Source organism: Acomys russatus, unplaced genomic scaffold (assembly GCF_903995435.1).
Source record: "Acomys russatus unplaced genomic scaffold, mAcoRus1.1, whole genome shotgun sequence".
Taxonomy (NCBI): Eukaryota; Metazoa; Chordata; class Mammalia; order Rodentia; family Muridae; genus Acomys; species Acomys russatus.
The window spans coordinates 38,095-62,781 of NW_026131419.1; the positions used below are offsets into that span (position 1 = coordinate 38,095).

At 37.6% G+C, this 24,687-nt stretch overlaps 1 protein-coding gene across 1 annotated transcript in view; it reads right to left on the reverse strand.

The window, feature by feature from the left end:
• Window positions 1-22,296, reverse strand: part of Shcbp1 (SHC binding and spindle associated 1) — a 30,341-nt gene extending 8,045 nt beyond the window's left edge. Inside the window, exons 1-8 of the mRNA XM_051142656.1 lie at window positions 22,178-22,296; window positions 15,876-16,043; window positions 15,621-15,736; window positions 11,821-12,029; window positions 7,135-7,227; window positions 2,068-2,301; window positions 1,814-1,982; window positions 1,401-1,521 (exon numbers count right to left, since the gene is read on the reverse strand). Coding sequence (XP_050998613.1) covers window positions 1,401-1,521; window positions 1,814-1,982; window positions 2,068-2,301; window positions 7,135-7,227; window positions 11,821-12,029; window positions 15,621-15,736; window positions 15,876-16,043; window positions 22,178-22,280 — 1,213 coding nt within the window. The 5' untranslated portion in view covers window positions 22,281-22,296. The remainder of the gene's footprint in view (window positions 1-1,400; window positions 1,522-1,813; window positions 1,983-2,067; window positions 2,302-7,134; window positions 7,228-11,820; window positions 12,030-15,620; window positions 15,737-15,875; window positions 16,044-22,177) is intronic.
• Window positions 22,297-24,687: the final 2,391 nt, after the last annotated feature.

Genomic DNA, 24,687 nt, shown 5'->3' on the forward strand with positions numbered 1-24,687 from the left:
TATCTGGTCAAAGTGCTAAGAATAGTGACTGCTAAGTGACATCTGTATCAATTGCTGCTGCAACAACCACCAACCAGATGGTTAATATCGAATATAAAAAGAACTCAAAATACTAAAAGAAAACAAGCAAAAAAAAAAAAAAAAAAACAAAAACAAAAACAAAAAACCCAATACAGAGTATTAAAAAAGAACTGCAAACGGCCAATAAATATCTTTAACATCTTTAACATTCTTAGTGAAACACAAATTAAAGCTACCATGAGATTTCATCTCACCATCATCAGAATGGCCATCATGAAGAAAATGAATGACAACAAATGTGGGTGATGACGTGGAGAAACTCTTATTCATTATTAGTGGAAATATAATATGGACTATAGAAATCGGTGTGGAAATTCCTCAAGAAACTAAAAATAGAACTAACATAATGCTGCAATACCATTTCTGTGTATACTCAAAGAGCTCTCTAAACTCTCAAAACTAAAGATAAACCTGCTCATCCAGATTTATTTCTGTTCCATTCATAATGGATAATGATGATGCATAATGAAATTTTGTACATATACACATACTGTGGTACATATCTACAATTCAGTTCTAAAGAAAGTGATTAAATTATACAGTTCACAGGTAAACGGAAGTAGACAATATTAGGTGAGATAGTCCAGACTCAGAAAGTCAAACATCTCACTTTCTCTTATATGTGTACTTTACTTTTAATTTTTATGTATTTGTATTTTTATGAGAGGAGATGTATATATTTGTCATGAAACTAGAAAAGGACAATGAAATAAGTAAAGACCTCAAGGGAGAGGGAGGGGCGTGAGAATGACAGAGCACACGAGTTATGAAAGTAGAAGGGGAATACTAGGGATGAAAGGCTCCCACAGCGACAGAGAATAAGGTGAGGCCATGGTGAGGGTGAACCAAAACTAAGCATATATATATAAATGTCCTAAGAAAACATGCTACTTTCTAAGATAATTCTAAAACAACTTACATTAAGAATTTTAGATGCACCAAGATAGGAAAGATGTTTTCTTCAAGGCTGCCAAATACAAATAACTAAAACACTAAAAATGTAACATGTATATAATTCCTGGTTGTTTCATGGTTCTTCTTGCTGTAGGTAGTTTATTGTATATATGTGACATAATATAAATGTGTATGTAAAAAATAAAAAATATATTTAAATACTTGTTACTAAGTCTTTTTTTTTTTTTTTTTTACTGTGCATCTATAAAAAAATCTTACCAGCATACTGATACAAACACCTGTGATTCAAACTGCTCAAACACTGGGACAATTTCTTATATGATTTAAATATCTTTAATGTGTCAAGGAACCTTAATTATTTATTTACTAAGAATGACAGTTTGGTTATAATATTCCATACTCACCTTCGAACTGAATGGAGTCAGCTATGGAGCAGGTGCCATGAACCATATAATGGCCAGGACAAATAATGACAGTGTCACCCTCATAACAGGCATTTATAGCAGACAACAGATCACTATGGAACTAGAAAACAAAAACATATTGTAAATGTATATCCCCTAAAGCCACTTACGTATTACTTTGATGCTTTTATGTTTCACTTGAAAATTAACCCAAACTTAAGTCTCCATCTATCTTTTTTATAGTGCTCTTAACCTAGTATGTGCCTGTGCATTGCTATCATGGAAGTACAGTGCTCTTACAATTTTGATCTCACAGAAAAACAACTCCAGAAAGTTCCAGTAAACACTTTATAGAATTGATGAAAATTTGGAGAGAATCAGAAGTAATCACTTGGATCAATAACTTCTTTTACCTGGATTTCTGTTTCTTCTTTGCAAGACTCCTCACAAAACTTGTCCCTGAAGAGAGAGCGCAGTAGGCCTGTCTTCATGGTGGAGGAAACCACATGGGTGACTTTCTGGCCATTTCGACGAGTACCCTTTGCTTGGATATTAGAGTTCTTCTGATAACCAAAAACATATCTTTAAAAAAACCAAGAAGACCCATCAGTTCTAAGATAACTAGAAAGATGATACACTAAATAATTAAGAACAAAAGTACACATACCTCAACAAAGGATTCTCAATTAGTTTTAGCTTCTGTTTCAGCTGTTCAATCTCAGAATACAAATTTAACCCTTCCACCATGGAGATATTTTCCTGCTCAGAATCTGAATTACAAGTTGACAAACTGCTTCTCAGATTTAAGAATTTCCTGTAACTCTCTTCACATTGAGACAACAGATTGTGGTAGTCAACAGTAAGCCCTGAGGGAACTCGGTCTTCAAGTATATCATAATACCTGAAAGTTTAAAAGCAAATTGGAATTCACTCCCTTTTCTAGTATATTTTCCTATCGCTAAAATTTGACTGAGTCCTCAAAGATTCAGCTTACTTTATTATGTTTAGCACACTCTGTCTTCTATGGCTATTTCCCACCTTTCTATCCTTTCCCCTCCCTATCTGCCATCTGCTAACCTACAAGCCTCATTCTTTATCCATTGGACTGTGAGTGAGTCACCTTTCCTGGGTAGGAATCTTATTTCTCTTCCCTGGCCTTTACCACACCCCACTTTGCCATCTGCAAATCCATACTCCAAATTCAAGATCTTTGCTCACAAACCCTCTTCATTTGTAAACTTCCTTTCTTAGACCAGCTTATAGACTTGTAGTTTAGGAGCCATCTTTTCCTCGTCTAATTAAACAACTCATCCACTGGCCTTATTCTAGGGGCATAGCTCCTGCACTGGCCCAATCTAAAGAAGGGCAAATTTGCACAACAGACACACAATGAAAGAAAAAAGTAAACATGCCAAGGTCAAACTGTAAAATGTAAACCTGAAAAGCTAAAGTAGCATATCTCCTATCAAACCACTAGCCCTGCAGAGTTCTCTAATGAGAACTCCCAAGATGAACCTCAGGTCACGGAACATAAAAGAACATTTATAAACTTTATCACAAAACTTAGAGACACAAACACTTCATTGATCTCCAAGAGGATTATAATAAATAAATACTTGAGTGAGTACAAGAAAATATATTCAAATATACAGGTGAATGAAGATAATTTGAAAACTTAATTCAATAAAGAGACAAACATTTAGGAGAATACAAGTCAAAGTGAAGATGGAATGGAAAAACAGTATGTAGTGATGTAAACGTTTTTGTTTTGATTCCAAGTGTGGGATGTGAAACAGGATTATGTGAAGGTGTGCGGTGTTTTTCCACTGGAAACAAAGTTGTGAGAGGACATGTGATGTTTGTCCACTAGAAGAAGAACTGCCTCTTCTAGTGGACAAACACATATATATGAGCCCAAAACTAGAGGCTGTGTTTTTTGTTTTTGGCATCACTTCCTATCATTTGGCTGTTCATCTCTCTATTCAAGATGCCCTTTAAAAGAAATGCACCAGAGAATGCTTCAACCTTTGCGGAATTGCTGGTTTGCTGTTTAAAAGGGTTGCTGAAATTCTGATGTCTAAATGGTCTACTTCTCCCATTCCCATTAACCTTTTTTTCTCTCATATCTATGGTAGGTGGGTTGAAAGGGATGTATAGGCATTAAAGAACTCCAAATAAAGTAGGTTTGTAACAGTTCAAAGCCTACAGCAGTATTCCATTTAGAGAACTCAGAGGAAAGCATTACAAGTACATAAATCAAGCAGCAGGTAAGATAGCAAGACTATAAGAGATAGCAGAAGTTCTAGAGAAAAAAAAGATAAGAAATTATTATTATTTAATAAAAAATTAGAAAAACCAATCAGATGTGAGATACCATCAAATCTTGAAATTAGAGGCATAGAAAAGGAAGAAGAATCCAAAGGCAATGGCATGGACCAGATCTTCAACATTATAGATGAAAACTTCCCCAAACTAAAGAAAGACGTATAGAAAGGAAACACAAACAACTTCCACACCTGAAAACCAGAAAATTAAAACACTCCTTGGAATATCATAGTCAAACACTATACAGGACAAAGACAAAATACCATAGGCTGCAAAAGAAGATACAAATCACATATGAAGGAAAGCCCTCCCGAATAACACCTGATTTTTCAATGGAAGCCCTGGAAGAAGAGGCAAGAGCGATATACTCTAAGTTCTAAAAGACAACAACTGCCAACTCAGGCTACTACAACCAGAAAAAAAAAATTTGTTACAGTTGATTAAAGCAAAACAAAAAACCTACTATGATTCAAATGACATAAAAGAATTCATATACAACAACATAAAAATTAGAATCCCATTAGCCTTATAATCTGATTATAAAAATTTAAAATTGATACAAATAAAACTCTAGTAAGTGTAGAAATTCATAGACGTTAAACTCATTTTTGAAGGACAACCTGATAAAAAAAAAAATCGAAATATTCTTGAAACTAAATAAAAACAAAACAACAACACAATAAAACCTCTGAGCATTTCTAAGAGAGAAGTTTACAGACCAAGAACCTACATTAAAAAAATCAGAAAGAAAACAAATAGATGACTGAATGATACAAGTCTTAATGATTACTTGATTAATAACTATGAGATAATGAAAATGACCAATAATTACTTAATTATTCAAGAATTTAGAAAAAGACATGGAAAAAAATTAAAGCAGCAATTAATGAAACAGAAAAAAAGAAAACGCTACAAAGAATTAATGAATTAGGAATTGGTTCTCTGAGAAGATAAATGGACCTCTGGCACAACTAAACAAAGGAAAGAGTTAGATGAAAAAAAAGGCATGCAGTAAAAAGACATAGCTAATGGCAAATTAATGGGTAAAAAGTGATGAAAAAGAAAAATAAATATAAACTTAAGTACAATATTATTGTTATTATAAATAATTCCTAAATAAACTTTTCATTTCACAGTTAGAAATACACTAAATCTGGTCTATGCCTCAGACCAGAGCTTTTTAACCATGACTTAATATTATACTCACCTGGGGAGCATCTAAAAATGTAAATGCCATGGCTCCCAATCAGACTAATTACATTGGTCTCTACAACACAGAAACTAATATATACCAAATGTTGAGAACTATATTTTGTTTGGAGAAGAGTTTTGTTGTTCAACTAGTAATGCTATACATAAGATGGGAGAAGAAAACCATATCCTAAGCAAACATATCAAATTGTAGTGAATACTCAAATAACATAAAAAAAATAAATCTCATTTTTTTCAATATTAGGGCACTGGAAAAGTGTGGATTTGGTGTTCTTTAGTTAAAATCTGCAAATCCACTTTGCAAACAAGAGACTAAAGATCATCAATGACTGATATATCAGTTCAACCAAGCTGTGAAGACAGGCTCAAAATACTCTCAGCATTTCTGTAGCTACGTTAATTAGCTTATTTTTTAAAATTATATTGATATTTACTAGTACCTCAACATTAACACTTCACGTCTCTACATTTTCGTAAAGTTTATTTTGAATTAGAAAGAAAAACACACACACAATATAAAAGAAAGAATATATGGTTTGATTCCTTTTAAATGTTGCCTGTTGACAGACCTTCTATCAGCACAGGGAATATTTCCCATCTGCCAACATTTCTATCAGTACACTTTTCCCAGATTTTCTTCTTCATAACAAAAAATAATTTCCAGTAGGTTCTTCCGTTTTCCAGTGAAATGTAAGATACCATTTTAACTAATCCTTGTTAACACATGCCATACTATCAAATCGGAACACAATGTTTTTCTCCAAAGTAAAGAGCAAATGTGCCAGAAACACACGATAGTCACCTAAAATTAAATCTCACATCTATAAAAATCAATCATTGCTGCTTAAAACCACTCAGAACAAAGAGAACAAATACAATCTCTTAACAATATCCAGGACTCTTAAGTACTAGCTTAGTTGAATATTATTCAATGAATAAATATGCAGGAAGAAGGTTCCCAAATAGTTAGGTATCGAGGGGGGAGGGTGTGAAACGAGAAACACAGAAGACAGATTGTGGGGACCAGGAGGTGTTCCATAAACTGATGACTTATTCCAAGCAAGTTTATTAAAAAGTAGAACATCTTATCTACTTTTTCAGAGGGAAAATGGACAACTTCAGTAGAGAACTAAATCAGATGATGTTGGCAAAAAAAACCTCACATTATTCCTCAAACACAGCTGCCCTGAGACTGATAACCATAGCCTTTAGAGCAAAGTGAGGTTCCCAAGAGCTAAAACCTAACTCCTTCAAGGCTCTGGTCCTAGCCCTATACTGGATCTTGCCAAGTCTGCCCCTAAGCAAACACACTGTGGGAAGGACTGTAAGCTTTGTCACAGGTGAAAGCAATCTTGGCGGGCTTTACCCTTGGACACACCATGGATACTTCCTTAGATTAACCTTAAGATAGACTGGTTGGAGCCATCCTGGGCCTGGAATTCAGGAAGCAGACCTGGGGACTCCACCTGGACTATTGTTTTTCTAATCGATCCTCAATGGGATAAGAACATCCTTCGCACTGCACGTGAGACAGGCAGGCGGAGAGGGGCAGCAGGTTCAGACTGGGCTGGAGCACACATGGATCGGGAGGATCAGTGAACAGGCTGGACCAGCCTGCAGGCCAGAGACACCTAGGGACCCATCCCGTGGAATGGATACTGGAAGGTTCACTCTTTTTTTCCCTTTAACCTTTTTTCCCTCTTGTGTAAGCTAGTTGGGTTGTATAATAAAGTTTAATTGATAAGCAACAGAGCCAACAATACACAGAACTAGAGTTCCCTGTCATCCTTCCCCCACTCCCCTTTTTTTCTTTGAGGCCTCTGAGGAAGCTTTGGATTGGTCTAGTGCCCAACACTTCTGATTTACAGGCTTTTAACCTAGATATTCTTAAAGTTCTTTTAAATTTAGTTTATAATCATAGGCAGGCATGGTGGCACAGGTCTATTATCACAATACTAGAGAGACTGAGGCAGGACAATCATAACTTCAAAGCCAGGTTGGGCTATAGAGACTTCTATCTCAAAACAAAACAGAATACAAGTGTATACACATACATACACAAAATGCAGGTATCTCTTTTCTTTCACAAAATTTATTTATTAACTTGTCATATTGCATTATTTTTATACCAATCTATTCCTGGCCCATGAAGCTCCTGTGTGTGTACGTGTGTGTGTGTCACATCAATAATACTTACAATCTCAGTCGAGGTTCAACACATCTGACGAAATAGTCATATTCATCTTCCTCTTCTTCATCCCAACTCCTCCAAATGTGTTTGTAGAAAAACCTGAAGAGAAGCTTAATATCAGTACAACTCAGCAGTTGGCTCAGCAGATGGATGCTGTGGCCTGAGTATGAGAAGTCCACCCCAGGCTCGCGTGCATAAACACTCAATCCCTAGCCGGTGCCAATGTTTGGAAAGATGAGGAAATGTTTAGGAGATGGAGTCCTGCTGAAAGGTATACTGAGCACAAGGCTTGAACACAGCTGCGCTTGCCATCCCTCTGCTTCCATACTACCTGTGCAAAGGTTGGGGCAGCTTCATTATGTTGCTGCTACCTTCCTTACTACGATGGTCTGTGCACCCGCTGGAGAAGGAAACGAGAAGAAACCCTTTTCCACTAAGTTGCTTTTGTTTTGGTATTATGTCATACTAGGATATAAAACCTTAGTTTTCTATGTCATAACAGTTTTTATGTCTTAATGGCTTAAATTTCCTACCTACCAACACATCAAGTACACATTATTTTATAAGATATATCAATGGGTATTTGCTGCAGTTGATACCCATGAGTGATATAAAATAAGGCTTCAAGTTGTTTCTCTGCAATGCTGTACTTCTGTTGTTAGAGTGATGCACTTTTTGGGTTTTCTGTTTTGTTTTCTTAAGTGGGGCTAGTTTTTTTGAGAGAAAATTTTGCTCTGTAGGCCAGGCTGGCTTTGAGCCCTTAATCCCCCTGCCTCGGGAATGCAGGGATTTTAGGTGTGTCACTAGCCCTGGCAAACTTCCATTGTATCACAACTACCTACTAACCGCCAGGACCTTGACAGATGGCAGTGTAACTTATTTAGGTAGTAGAGAAAGAAATTAGGGTTTAAATAAAAGTTGAGATTTAAATATTGCAGGTGAGATGCTGATATGATCTGTGATGTCCAATGGGCAGATCAATAGAGCTTTTCTCCACTTCCAGAGCTACATAGAGAGACTCTGTCTCGAAAAACAAAAACAAAAACAAAGATATAAATCTAGGACTTAGTGATAAATTTATTGCTTTTATTAAAGCAATAAAACAGATGATGCAGCAACTTAATACAAAGCATAGCTAGCAACCATGGCTACATATCAGGGTACCCCAGTATACTTATTGTATTTTCTAGCTGGGTGGTAGTGCATACCTTTAACTCAGTACTTTGGAGGCAGAAGCAAGTAGATCTGTGTGTTTGAAGCCAGCCTGGTCTCTTCACTGAGTTCCAGATCATTTTCAGGGTTACATAGTGAGTGCATCTCAAACAAACAACCACAACAAAAACCTTAATCTAAATCAATAAATCAGTATTTCAGGGGAGGACAACAAGCATATTTTCTTTGAAACTTCCCTGATGTTTTAACGTACTATGGAAAAATACAAATGTACATAGCAATAGAAAACACAGAATAATATTATGAATTGTAGTTTTAAAAATGGCAGCTTCAAAAAGGTAATCTTTTTCCGTCTCTACCAAACTCACTCACTGCTCTTCTATCCCATACATCTTGGCACTAGATGATTTCAAAACAGATCTCAGGAACATTCATTTTCACCATGCATCTTTAAAGCACTTCTGCTTCAGAACCCTGACATGTAAACTCCCCACTTCATACTCTTTCAGATTTCCTTGTAGCATGTTGGTCAAGTGCCTCCCACTTTCTCCACCTGGTAAATATATTTAAATTTCATATCTAGCTCAAACTATTATTTATACCAATACAGAACCATATACTTATGATCATTCATTATGCATCTCCCCCAGAGTTACTCTTTCAAAGCAGAAACCTAGAATAAGCCTCATATACTTCACCCTTCATAGATGCTCAAGTCCCAGCTGCTCTATTCTCAGTTTCTGTCCTGTCCTATCAGTATCTAGTGTAAGCATTTATGTTTGGCTCCTCTGTACACACCTTTTTTTTTCTTTTGAAGATTTGAAGATTTATTTATTTATTATGCATATAATGTTCTGCTTGCTTGTATGCCTGCAGGCCAGAAGAGGGCACCAAATCTCATTATAGATGGTTATGAGCTACCATGTGGTTGGTGGGAATTGAACTCAGGACCTTTGGAAGAGGAGCCAGTGCTCTTAGCCTCTGAGCCATCTCTGCAGCCCTGTACACACCTTTTTAACTGACCTACCTATTCCATTTCCCTCCTTCTGTTTTACAATAAGAAGCCTAAATGAACTTAAAACACAAAGCTGATCATATTTTCCAAAAAATGAAAACTCTTCTGTCCTTTTCTACTGTTATTTTATAGAACTGATTAATTGGCTGACAGAACACTGCACCTTCTGACCGACCAAAATATCAGGTCTGCCATCTCCTGGACTCTGTTGCTTGTGCTAGCCTTTCAATATCTTAATCTCACTGACATCCTGCACCTGCCCTCCTTGACTAGCTAACCTTCTAGACTTAAATTCATATGTCACGCCTCCAAGAAACAACCATAGGATAGCAATCTCAATAATTTTAATTATAACTTAGCACTCATTGTCATTTCTAATCATGTATATATAAATCTGGGTGCTAATCACTTTTTTGGGGGTGTCTTATTTTATTTTGTTTTAATATTGAGTAATCATTAGGCTTAGAAATAAAATTAAATTCCAAAGGACAATCTGGGCATAGTAAGTCTAAGTGTTACAGAAGACTCAGCTTAAGACACTAAAGTACAAAGTGTCTTTTAGATTACAAAACACCAAACAATATTGTTGACATTGTATTACCTAATCTTCCAGTTCCTAGAAGAATACACATCTATCTTCTCAAATATGTTTTTTGGAATTTTATTTGTAAAAGACAATTTGTTTAGAAAAACAGGGCTAACAAGTAAAGAATGCATGTATCAGTACCCATTATAATGAAACAGAAGAGCTTCAACTTTTATCTTCCACCTTAAAGAGGCAAATACAAAACAAAGAACAAATCTACTAGCAAGTTTGACTACAGAGATTGTATATAACTTGAACACAAAATGTCTTTATTATTAAGTAATAATACAAATTCTTCTTTTACTCAGCAAATCAGATTCAGATTTTAATGTCCATTTAAATAAATTCATGAAATATATCCATTTTAAGCAGCTAAAAGAAAAATTTCTTTAGTAAATTCATCTCAAGGAATTAAAAAAGCATACTTATTAAGAGATGGTTCATCAGTTAAGAACATTGACCTCTCTTACAGAGGACCCATGTTTCAACTCGCAGCACCCACATGATGACTCACATGACCTATACTCTAGTTCCAGAGGATCTAATGCCTCCATCGTCACCAGGCACACATTTGGTGGACATTTATGTATGTAGGCAAAATAATAATACACATAAAATAAAACATATTTTTAAGAATAAAGTGGGCTGGAATGATGGCTCAGAGTTAAGAGCACTGGCTGTTCAGCCACATGGTGGCTCATAACCATTTATAATGAGATCTGGTGCCCTCTTCTGGAGTGCAGACACACATGCAAGTGGAATACAGTATAAATAATAAATAAATCTATAATGGGAAATAGAAGGATCCAGAGGATCCTAGAAACCTACAAGAACATTATGACCGGCAGATACGGGCCTAGTGGTTCTGCTCAAACTATGGCACCAACCAAGGATAATACATGCAGTAAACATCGAACCCTTACCCAGAACTAGCCAAGGGATAGGACATTCTCCACAGTTGAGTAAAGAGTGGGGACTGACTTACAAATGAACCCTGGTGCTCTGTATTTGACCACATCCCCTTGATGGGGAGGCCCGGTGGCACTCAGGGAAAGAATAGCAGGTTACCAAGAACAGACCTGATACCCTATGATCATATACAGGGTGAGGAGGTCCTCCTCAGTCACAGTCATAGGGGAGGGGAATAGAGTAAAAGCGGGAGGGAGGAGGAATGGGAGGATACAAGGGATGGGATAACAATAGAGATATAATATAAATTAATAAAAAAAATAATAATAAAAATTAAAAATATAAATCTTAAAAAAGTATATTTATTAATCCAGTTACTAAAAATGCATTATCTCATTTAAAGGATAACGTCCACCAACACTCACAAAAGACACATGAACACACCCTCTAAGAACCTACAGAACAGGGCAGGAAATGCCTCCCCTGGTTACACATAGTCTTGAAATGACAGGAAATGCCCCCTCTGGTGAGACACAGGCTTGGAATGACACATACTAGTCTAACTCATAGTAGACACCTTTCCTATTTTCTTACCTTTCATCTTTCTTTTCTAATCCATTACATTCAAAATGTACCAAACACAAACCTTAGCATTTACAGCTTTTAAGACAGTTTCTAAATTAATAAAAAACAAATTAAGAATCCTTTATCTTTTGTCAACATTTGAAGAATTTTAGCAATAAAAATAATTACATGTACTATTTTTTTTCAACTTTTCTATGGGTTTGAAGTGATAACAAGATGAAAATTTAAGATATTAAAAGTTTTTGCTTTTATTTTTAAAAGATTTTCCTAGGGTATGGATTTGTTGCTCAGCATTTCCTAACATGAAGACCTAGGTTACAGCCTCAAGACAGAAAAGAAAAAGGAACAGAAAAAAAGACCGGAATGTTTTCACTTAAATTACAACTTTGACCACAAGGTTACTTTTATCAACTTCTTTTTCTACCTGACATGCTCAATTGCCAGTGCCATCTGGTGAAATTCACGTGAGTCGTCAGACACCACCCATAACTCCTGCAGAGGCAGTTGAAACTCCTTCAGGTCCAAAAGCTCCTTCACATTGGCCAAAGTAAAAGTGCTCAATTTAGAGTCATAGACACATGGCTCTGTAAGCCTCACTACTGCCTTCAAGGCTGAAAAGTCCACATCTGTAACCTGAAATTCAAAATAATTTGATTCACTTTAATATCCAGAAATCAAAATGGAAACACACAAATGTTTATAACCTAGTTTTTTTTTTTTTAATTGCATATGAGTGCTTTATCTGCAGAAGAGGGTATCAGATTACATTATAGATGGATGTGAGCCACCATGTGGTTTCTGGGAATTGAACTCAGGACCTCTGGAAGAGCAGGTGGCACTCTTAACCACTGAGCCATCTCTCCAGCCCACCTAGTTTTTAAAAATATGAAATGGGTCAAAGTGCCTTCTAAGAATTTAAACCAACAAACAAAAACAACAACAAAACAAAACAAAAAAACCAACCAACCAAACACAAAAACAAGAAATTACTCTTATCCTCAATGTATAATCTAGAAAAATAAACAGAAGGGCTTCTGGATAAGATGGCAGAAAATCAATTCTCTATGAGACACAGTGAAGGAAAAGCCTCAGAATTTTAAAAATAAGAATATTTCAAAAAGAAAGAGGAACAGCACTAGAATTTGAAAAAGCAGTGACATAGAAAACTGAGAACTACTGAGAAAAAGATATGTGATTCAAGTTCCTTAGCAGCAGGAGGGGAAACTGAAGCTGCCTTTGAAAGTTAAGCCAGATTGGCGCTAATGAAAGAGAATGAGAGTACTACTTCAGAACAAGGCGACAGCTTTACAAGCCACCAAACCACTTGTGAGTTTTGGTGAGCCAGCGATTCTCTGTATGACTTGTAGGACAGAGGCGAGGCAATATGTTAATTTGAAACTGAGCTGTTGTGATTCATTTAAATCTATGTCCTAATAAATATTATTAGGCTATAGTTATTACGATGATATTTTCTAACCTGCAGTCAATCAATAAAAGACAATAGACACATGTTGTGCTTTAAAACAGTCTTGACTCACCTGGGGCAGGGCAAATATTAATCCCCTAAACACCTTCCATATCTCCCAGCCCCCATCCCATGCTATCGGCTTTGAGTAATTCCTACTGAGCTATCTTTCATTCATAACCCAAATACTTGCTAATGTTTTCCATCTCCTTCAGCCCACGCCAATCCTACCTAACCCATAATATCCGCCCGGCTACCTTCTTCTGTACCTGTCCTTTCTTCTTCCCAAGATGCTCCTGTCCACAAGCCCCTCAACTTTTGCTTCCCCCTTTTCTCCGGCCCTGCCCAGGTATCATAAACAGCAATACTTGGGTTATGAGAAAGTCTCCAGTAAGAATTTCAGGGGGCAAGCAATTAACAAACACAAAGCACCAGACCATATACTCCAACCCTGGGCTAAAACTGGGGCCTCATATGAGAAACAACCACAATCAAGGAAGCCTGAATTTGACCTGCCACAACAACAGAAGATAGAGAGTTCTGGGTCCCAGTTGTAGAGAGAAGGGCCAGATGCTAAAAAACAGAAAAGCACTGGCACCAAGAGGCTCTGATCAAACAGTGATGTGCACAGAGAAAAGTAGCCCCATCCTCAGATGCCAAGAGCAGAAGTCATCAACTGAGAATAACCCTAGAGTTCCACTGCCCTAAGCCTAAACGCAGTCATGTATCTGTCAGTCACTGCTGTAAGCTTCAAAACTTGGATATTCCACTAAGTCTACTTTACACTCACAGCTTCATCTCTCCAGCAATGTGAATAATATTTAAAAGAATTCCATTGTATAGACATGGCAGACCTATACAAGAATTTGAGTTGCAGTTGCTTCTTACTTTCTTAATGCATTTGAGAGATAACTCTAAGTAAAACATTAGCCAGCTCATGGGTAAAAACTGGGAAACATTAAGAGGCTGACAGAATCTTCACAGCCCCACTGGTAACACAAGGGTAAACTACTAAGCTGAAGATAGAGCTGGTGGACATCAGATACTGTAAGATACAGGTTCAACACCAGCATAAGCCAAAGGAAAGATAAATGTACACAAGACTTCTACCTCTCCCACTTGGTGCAAATGAGTTTCCAATTTTCAAGGACTTAGAAAGTAGTTGCTCCAACATTTTAACATTATTATTATTATCATTATTATTACCCTTATATTTTGCTTTTTGTCTTTAGTACAGTATCAGCTGTATTTTTATTTCATTGTATTTTTAAAAATGGTTTTATTACTCCCCTTCAGACATTCACCTAATTCTGCCTGTGAACTTTTCTTTATTAGTGGGTAATCTTTTTCCCCTTTCCTATTCCCCTTATCACCTTTTGACTTCTGTCCTATTGCTTTAGTAGTATTTATTGTCTTTGTTTTAAAAAATAGATTTCAATATTTATTCCTTTCCATATATCTAGATAATTTTGAACTTTCTCATTCCTGAGAAAATTTTTTCTTTTTTTCATCTTTGTGCTTTCTAATTTCTTGCTCTTTCCTCTTTTCCCCTCTTAACATTCCCTAACCTCTCATTTCACATATGTAACATTCCCTAACCTCTCATTTCACGTATGTAACATTTCCTAACCTCTCATTTCACGTATGTAACATTTCCTAACCTCTCATTTCACGTATGTAACATTCCCTAACCTCTCATTTCACGTATGTAATATTCCCTAACCTCTCATTTCACGTATGTAACATTCCCTAACCTCTCATTTCACGTATGTAACCTGCTTCTCTTCTATTTTATCCTTTTCCCACCTCTTGTCTAAAACCTCATTAACGCATTACATACACATTTGGCCAAAATAATTTTTAATTTCATAGCATATTTTACCTGATTTTCCCCATTGTCTGAGTTATGGCCATTAGTGATATATTAGTGTATTTCTGTATCTTCTACAGTTCAGTGTTAAGCTATTGTAACTGTGTTCTCTGCACTGAATGTTATTAGAAATTAAAACTTAAAAAGGAAGCTGTCCACGTAAGATCTCCAAGTCAAACCACAAGAGTTATCTAAGTCCAAGAGATGTGTAAATTTCATCACAAAATACACAAACAATTGGAAAAAGTAAAGTAAAGTAACTGGGTATCCTAAAATAACAGGATTCAGAATGCTGAATTCAGAAACTGAAATAGGTAATGAAGATTTCAAAAGTTCACTGGTATAGGCAAGGCTCCAGTGCTTGCTGCCAAGCCTGACTTCCTGAATTCAATACCCTAAATTTACAAGGTAGAAGGAGAGAACTGACTTCCACAAGCTGTCCTATGATTTCCACATTCATTCGTGTACACATGTACATACACACAATGAATAAATAAATGTAAAAATACATATTAAAAAACTAGAAACAAGATCATTAAAAGGGAGGGAAAGATCTTAGCAAAGGTATAAAATAGAGAGGTAAAGTAAAAATGTAATAAAAAAGCAGAAGTTGAAACTAACAGGTAGGGAGGGAACCATGTGGAGGGGGTTTGTGGGGAGGACAACAAATGCGAACAAAGGGTGTCACACATGTATGAGGGTGCCAAGTAGAAGGGAAATTATCACATATCACCTCAAAAATTAGTTTAAAACTTTACTATTAAAAATAATCAATGACTTCAAGGAAGATTAAAAAGACACAGATGAAATGAATCCAGTACCTGGAGAACAAAGTCATAAACACAGAAGAAAGCTTGGCAAAATGTATTTCATAAAAGAATCAACTTACCTCAACCAGCACCTCAAACACATTCGTGTGCCAGACTGCCCACCATCCAGACGGTTCAAGGACCTTTTCCAAGAAGCTGACTGTGAATTCTTTCACCTCAGAGGCCTTACAGTCAGCTACCAATTAAATAAGAATTGGAAATGTATAAACAAGAAATTAACAAATTCATCTGAATCTACTTTCTCAGAACAACCAACAATATGATGAACAACCTACATGCAAAATAAAACTATAAAAAGACAAGAAATTACTCACCTAAAATGTAATCTTGATAGGCTCTGAATCGCTCATAAAATAAAAGTTCATTTGTTTGAATAATTTGTGGAAAAAGACTTTTTCCTTCTGGCACGAAAGTGTTTGCAGTAGCACCTGACTTAACATGATAGTCACGATCACTGCGTGGATCTGCATCCTGGAATAAATCTAAAACAACATAACAAACAGACTCAACTACCTAGTTATTAGACAGTGTTCCTAATCACAAGTCTATTTAGATAATCCAAATAAAATACAAATAAGCATTTAAAGATGAATGCCCCACTTAACCTTTCATGACAAGTAATATCATGAAAAGCTTAAAAAACTTTCTAAATCTAAATTATACTTCAAACAACAACCTTTTAGAAAGTTTCACAGATGTTTTTGTTGTTGGGATGTTGTTGTTGGGAGCATCACAATTTCTCTTTCAAAGCTAATAGTTATAATTTTTAAAATACTTTAATTATTTGTATGTGTGTAACTCTGTGTTGGGGGTATGTATTCAGGAGTGATGGAGGCCAGAGGCACTGGAACTCCCTGCACCTGGAGTTACAGGCAATTGTAAACTGCCTAACATGGGTGCTAAGATTCAAACATGGGTGAGCCACTAAAACAGAAGTGTTCTCTATTAACCACTAGCCATCTATCCATGATATTTATTTTTATTGTAAGAAGCAGGGTATAGACCAAGTATCTGGTAGCTTTCTCCTCCTCCAAAACAATTACATCAATATATATTTTAAAAAGGAACTACTAGAGAGAGTTCCATGGTAGAATTTTTGGGGTTGCTTATGTATACTATCATATCATCTGTGAACAGTGAGATTTTGACTTCCTCCTTTCCAAACGTATCCACTTCTCTTCATCTTATTGCTCTAGATAAAACTTCAAGTACTATATTGAGTAGGTAGAGAGAGTAGATGGTCTTGTCTTTTTCCTGATTTTATACTTTAAATGGTTCTCCATTTGCAGCTTGAAGTTTCTGTGGAGAACATTTTTCAAAGCACATGATTATTGAGCCTAAGACTTCAAAGCTAACATTGTTGCTTGAAGATTTCCAAAGGTACATTTCATATTGAAAAAATAAAAAGAAAAAGAAACCTAATCAACTCATCACAGATTTTTGTTAACACGTTAGCAATCAATTTCATAGCTCCATTCAAAGAAAAAGGCAACTTTCTGGTGTTATGTGATATTTTCACAAGTAGATACAATCCTTAAAGAAGAGCGTTAGAAGTAGATACTGAAAGAAATTCTGGAACAATTTGATACCAACACCCACAGCATTTGTGTATTTTAAGCAGTGAAGAATTATTCAAAAACATTTTTTTTTCTTGAATCGCGACCATGCTTTCAACATTTGTTTTCCAGACACTGTAACTAACAGTAAATTCCTATATACAGTACAGGGAAATCTTGGTATTACAATGTTTGTACTGTTTGAAAAAAATCAAAACAACAACAACAAAAAAAACTTAAAACCACATGAGATAAACACAACTTCATTAAATCAATTCAAAAACAGAAAAAAAATTATTTTTTTTCCCCTTTCTTTTGTTTTTTTTTTTTTTGAGACAGTTTCTCTGTGTAGCCTTGGCTGTCCTGGACTTGCTTTATAGACAAGGCTAGCCCTCAAAATCACAGTGATTTGCTTGCTTCAGCCTCTCTGAGTGTTGGGACAAAAGGAGTGTGCCATGATGCCCGTCTAAAGAACAGAAAATCTGGTGAATTCTGTGTCATTAACTAGTTGGTGTGACATTCTTCTCCAGATAGCTATTTCAGGCTATGAAGGTAGACTCCCTTTTCTTACCTGGGTTCTTCTCACTCCACCTGATCTGGTAACCTCAGATTTTCTGAGGAGTGTCACATAACCCTAAAGGAAAAGTAAAGGTCTGATCCTTTCCTGATAAGGAACTTCAACAAGAGGGAATTCCTAGAAGTATCCCCTCCTATGCAGAGATGATAGCCTCCTGCAAATGATGTTTAATTGTAACTAGAAGCCATTTCTTTACATCTAGGATAATTAAGTACTGTGGCACTGTACCACTGTATGTGGATTAAGTATCCAGGCACATTTAGCCATAACGAATCAGACACATTCACCCTCAGAACCCCTCCCTACTGCCCAGGGTTTATATATAAAGGCTGGTTAGCTTATAAAGGGGGTGGGTGGGTGAGCTTGCTCATTTGCTCACCATTCATCTACCTTGACCTGAGACTCCATCTGGGGGAACTGCCACTGACCGCCCAGGGGCTAGATAGCCAATTAAGGCAGTCAAGGTGTAATGCCAAAGTTATGAAACCAACAAAGAACACCAGGAATCAGCAGGATGAAAATCACACAGGGTCTTGTTTATTAGTTAAGCTCAGAGCCTGGACCACCAGGCCCCTCATGGGAAGGGAAGATGGAAGCCCCTAGTGCTAGGGCAACAGGGTTTTTAAAGGAAAAAGCTGCTGGTTAGCGGCGGTTGTGTTCCAAGCCCTTTCCAAGCCTTGCTGTTACATGATAGGTTAGAGGGTTACAGGAAAGTTACTCTTTAAGCTGATTGGTTGGAGGACCAAGGCTAAGTGAGGGGACCGGGGCAGATCACAGGAGAGAATTCTTTGTATGTTCTGGTCATGGTGACCTGTGGCTCTGATTGGTTGCCCCCCCCCCCCGGGGAGGGGCAAACAGTCCCTGGACTAGCTGGATGTGGGGCCCAGGACACTTGTCAGACACAGAAAATGACAATTTGCAATTAGGAAAGTCATGGGAATAAGTTCAAGTTGAAAGACTATCAGAACTTGCTAGATTATCATTATAATGACTGGTTTGAGATGGAAGAACATCCTGTCTCTGCTCTGTATCTTGTGAAAATAAAATGAAAATATGAAATTACTGGAAAAGTTTATGTGAAAATAATGTATACATACAAACTAGATCTTTTCAAAATAAAGTCAAAATTTGAATTGAATTTCTATCAGCAAGTAAAATTGATCAATTTCATTCAAAGGCAAGCTCCACTATGCAGATATTATGTCTGCCATGTTGAGTTCAACTCCAAAAGCAGATTTAAAGGTTTACATAGAAGAAGCTAAACATTGTTTCCTGAGAGACATGGATAAAATGGAGTATTATTTTCCCACATGTGAAAATGACACTATCCTGTGACATTCTCCAACAGGGTGACCTGACAGCCCAAGAACAAAATAAAAATGGTCCTATCAATACAGCAACACAATTATCACTTAAAAAGGAATAAGATAATTTATTCTGGAGCCAAATACTGAGTGACTGTCTTAGTTAGGGTGATTATTGCTGTGATGAAACAGCATGACCAAATGCAACTTGGGGAGAAAAGGGTCTATTTTACTCACAGTTCCATGTAACAGTTCACAATCAAAAGCAGGCTGCTGTGACTAACTTATCAGTATGGCCTAATAATGTTTATTATTAGCCTATAATTATTATTATGGCAGTATTTTCTAACCTGCTAGCAATCAATCAAGACACAGACACCTGTTATATTTTAAAATAGCCTTAGTTAACCTGGGGCAGGGCACATATTGATCCCCTAAACTACTTCTTATGCCATCTGCTTTTAATAATTTCTATCAAGCTACCTTCCAACCATAATCCCAAATACTTGCTAATTATCATCATTTGGGACAAATCTCCATCCATGCCAGCCATGTGCTTCTCCTCCACCTAACCCATGGAACAGCTTTCTTTCTCCTTTCTTCTCCTTCCAAGATTCCCTGTCTCCTAAAGACCAGGAACCTTAGCTATGTCTTTCCCATTTGCCCTGCCCAGGTGTGAGGGTCTTTTATTGGTCAAACAGGCTAGACTCTTAGGCAGGGTACAAGGTGCAGCACAGAGACAGCAAGTAATAATTAGCATCAAAATACATCAGACCAACCTCTAACAGCAGGCAGTAACTAAAGCAGGGCTGGGACCAGAAGGCAGGAGCTAATGCAGAGGTCATTGGAGGGGTACTGCTTACTGGCTTGATCCCCATCGCTTGCTCAACCTTCTTTTCTTAGAGAATCCAGGCTAGCACAATCCACAAGGAGCTGAGCACGCCCCAATCAATCACTATTTAAGAAAATGATTACAGCCGGGCGATGGCGCACACCTTTAATCCCAGCTCTCGGGAGGCAGAGGCAGGCAGATCACTGTAAGTTTGAGGCCAGCCTGGTCTACAAAGTGAGTACATGACAGCCAAGGCTACACAGAGAAAACCTGTCTTGAAAAGCAAAACAAAACAATTAAATGCTTACAGCTGGATCTTATGGAGGCATTTTTCTCAGTTGAGGTTTAGTCTTTTCGGATATCTCTAGCTTGTGTAAAGTTAGCCAGCACAGTGACCATGACCCAAGAACACAGTGTTAGGTTACCCCAAATTATATATTCCAATGTGGAAGCAGTTTCATTAAGTTGTTTTGCTTGTTTTATAGTAACAGAACAAAGTAAGTCATAAATCAAGGCACTCTTCAAATACATTGGTGGAAACATGAGAGGTGAGTTATAGGCAAGCAGAGAACTCTCAGCTATAAATCTCAGATGCTGACAGCATTTTGAGTCCCTTGATTGGTAGAAACCACTGGTGGTTAAGTTAATGCATTCCAAAATGCTTTTCAGCTGCACCTGCTAGTCAAAGGAGAGGTGGGCAAGGAGTGATTACATAAAGTAGCCCAATATAAATTGTACTTAGACTTTAGATCTACAACATTCCAAATTTTCCACATCACTGAAATTCTAATCAACCAGCCTTTGTACACATGCCTTAAATAAGCTCTTACATGTACAAGCTAAAAATGCCATTGCATACACAGATTCTTTGCAGTTCTCACTCACATGCCCATCAGGGTACACACACCTACATTGCATTATTTGAAAGCAAAGCAGTGATTTGAACTAAACCAATTGCTACTACAGAAGCGCCTGAGTAACTACTGTAGAAACTGTTGCAGACACCACTTTTCATGTATTTTTTCATATAAGATAGACATGAGATAACAGTTTATATTTAAATACCTGCAAAGTATTTATCTTTGATGTAATAATTAATTTTTTTTCAAAGAAACCAAAGTAGAAAAGTAAGCTCATCCACTGGAGATGTTCACGATGTTTACATTTATACATTAAGAAATTATTACCACAAAAAGACTTAGCTTTCCATTACCTCACAAGCTTCTTTAAATGGGGAGAATACATGATCTACTCTACTCTTCATGCTGTTCATTCTCCTTTGACAAACATGTCCCTAGTTACCCCACCCTTTGGGAAACCATGAAGTCAACTTGGTTTCTCTAAGTTTGATTGTGACTGTTGGTTTAGCCTGGCTGGTCACTAACTTGTTAGACAGCCAAGAGTGACACACCTTATTCCTGTCCCTTCCACTCCTACCCCTCGGGTGCTGGGATCACAGGTATGCACTATCACCCCTGGCTCGGCTTGTAAACTCAACTTTTAAATATTTCTTTTACAATAGCATACAAGTTGAGTTCCTTACACCCACTTTAAGGCTGACTCTTTTTCATACCATTGCATTTTTATAACAGAACTACTGGTTGTTTTCTAAGGGAGTAAACTATACATAAGCAACGCCTGACAGTTCACAAAGCACGTTAGTAGCAGATTTAAGCCACCTGTGATTTCTTCCTTCAACAGATTTCTTTCCACTACACATTATAAGTGAACGTGTTAAAAATAAACTAACTTTAAAAAATTAACAGGGAAGGTCATGTGGCACATGCCTTTAATCACAGTACTTGGAAAGCAGAGACAGGTGGAATGGAGTTTAGAGGTTGGCCTGGTCTACATAATGAGTTTTGGGTCAGCCAGGCTATGTAGACCCTGCCTCAAAATAAACAAACAAACAAGAGGAACTGGGGATGTAGCTTAGAGGTAACATGCTTTCCTAGTATATCCAAGGGCATAGTTTGAAAAATAAAAATAAAAATGGAAATAGAATCTTTATGACCAGGTATAAAGAACTTAAGGGTTAGAAAAACTGGGTCATTTTTATTTCTGGATTCTATTCCGACTAAGCTCTGACTGTATGCGAGCTATCTCTCCTTAGTGCTAAGGACAGATATTTAGGATCAGAGTTCAAGCTTGTTTTTAAAAAAGGAGAAGTGTAGCGCATGACCTCTTAGATGTCGGTTAAAACAGACAGTCTTGGCTCAATACAAAGATCCCAAGTAGGGAGAATGGGTCCAGACCCAGAGCTGCCCTCCCCACGCAGGTATCCGCGTCCTAAGGCTGGCCGGGCCCCGCCGGCAGCCACGGAATCAGTCTCTGTGGAAGTGCTCACCTTCCTTCCAGGACGCCGGTTCCTGCTCCGCAGTCAAGTCAGGCCTCGTTGGAACCATAGCTTCAGTCTCCAGAACTACACCCGCACGCAATTCATCAGCCATTTCAAATTTACGCGGGCGGCAGTCACGCACAAGAACGCGGTGACGAAATCGGTACCGCTGGTAGGCGGAAAGGGGGCAACGCTTCTGCTTTCGGTAACTCATCTGACAGCGCTTCAGCGCCACCTATGGGATTGGCGGACTGATCTGGACCAAGTTCTTCCCAACTCAACAAAAGGAAATTGAATGTTGATATAATCTGAATTGATTTCTCAAAAAACAACAAAGTGAGCTTGGATGTCGAACATAGTAGAAAAATTATGAAAATAAAATGAGTAATATAATACTATCTTGTTTTGACCCGATTTAATGCCTGTCGGCCTTGGCAACACGTATATGATTTCCATGTCGTTGGCCATGGTACAAATGTACTAACCGAAATAATTGACAAGTTATATCTAAAATAACTACCATTTTCTGCCAATAATAAATGCTTCAAAGTTACTCTAACAATCACCTAATTTTGATGTATCTTAGTGGGTTTTGCCTTTAAAAATATGAACTTGGGCACCAAAAGACTTTTCAGAGTCTGAAGCCTGCTCTTGGTCTGGCCTTTAATAAAAAGGACTTCAAAGTTTTAACTGGCTTAATCAGTGTGATTGTCAATTACTATCTCTAGTTGGTGATTACAAAGTTTTTATTTATTTTTTTGTTTATTTTTTTATTAAAAAATTCTTGTTACATCTCAATGGTTATCCCATCCCTTGTATCCTCCCATTCTTCCCTCCCTCCCATTTTTCCCTTATTCCCCTCCCCTATGACTGTTCCTGAGGGGGATTACCTCCCCCTGTATATGCTCATAGGGTATCAAGTCTCTTCTTGGTAACCTGCTGTCCTTCCTCTGAGTGCCACCAGGTCTCCCCCTCCAGAGGACATGGTCAAATGTGAGGCACCAGAGTACGTGAGAAAATCATATCCCACTCTCCACTCAACTGTGGAGAATGTTGGCTAGATCTGGGTAGGGGTTTAAAGTTTACTGCCTGTATTGTCCTTGGCTGGTGCCTTAGTTTGAGCGGGACCCCTGGGCCCAAATCTGCCTATCATAATGTTCTACTTGTAGGTTTCTAGGACCCTCTGGATCCTTCTACTTTGCTGTTCTCCAATGCTTCTCTCATCTAGAGTCCCAATAGGACGTCCTCCCCTCTGTCCCAGTTTCCTGGTGAGTGAAGGCTTTCATGGGACATGCCCCTTGGGCTAGTATGCAGATATAAGTGAGTATATACCATTTGAGTCTTTCTGCTTCTGGGTTAACTCACTCATTATGATCATTTCTAGCTCAATCCATTTATCCACAAATTTCGGGAATTTGTTTTTAATAGCTGAATAGTATTCCATAGTGTCAATGTACCACAGTTTCTTTATCCATTCTTCTACTGAGGGACATATAGGCTGTTTCAATGTTCTGGCTATTAGGAATAAGGCAGCTATGAACATGGTTGAGCATATGCCCCTGTTGTGTGGTAGTGCATCTTCTGGGTATATTCCAAGGAGTGGAATAGCTGGGTCTTGAGGAAGCCCTATTCCCATTTTTCTGAGATAGCACCAGATAGATTTCCAAAGTGGCTGTACTAGTTTGCATTCCCACCAGCAATGAAGGAGTGTTCCTCTCTCCCCACATCCTTGCCAGCATGTGGTGTCGCTTGAATTTTTGATCTTAGCCATTCTGATGGGTGTAAGATGGAATCTCAGAGTTGTTTTGATTTGCATTTCCCTGATGACTAAGGAGGTTGAGCATTTCTTTAAGCGTTTCTCAGCCATTTGATATTCCTCTGTTGAGAATTCTCCGTTTAGTTCCAAGCCCCATTTCTCAATTGGGTTATTTGGTTTGGTGGTGTTTAGCTTCTTGAGTTCTTTATATATTTTGGATATTAGACCTTTGTCAGATATAGGGTTGGTGAAGATCTTTTCCAAGTCTGTAGGCTGTCACTTTGTTCTCTTGACAGTGTCTCCTGCCTTACAGAAGCTTCTCAGCCTTATGAGGTCCCATTTATTAATTGTTGACATTAAGGCCTGGGCCGTTGGTGTTCTGTTCAGGAAGTTGTCTCCTGTGCCAATATGTTCCAGGCTCTTCCCCACTTTTTCTTCTAAGTGACTTAGTGTCTCTGGTTTTATGTTGAGGTCTTTAATCCACTTGGATTTGAGTTTTGTGCAAGGTGACAAATATGGGTCCAGTTGCATTTTTTTACACATAGACCTCCAGTTAGACCAGCACCATTTGTTGAAGATGCTATCCTTTTTCCATTGAATGCATTTGGCTTCTTTGTCAAAAATCAAGTGACCATATGTGTGTGGATTCATATCTGGGCCTTCGATTCGATTCCACTGATCAACCAGCCTGTTGCTGTGCCAGTACCATGCTTTTTAATTACTATTGCTTTATAGTACAGTTTGAGATCAGGTTTGGAGATTC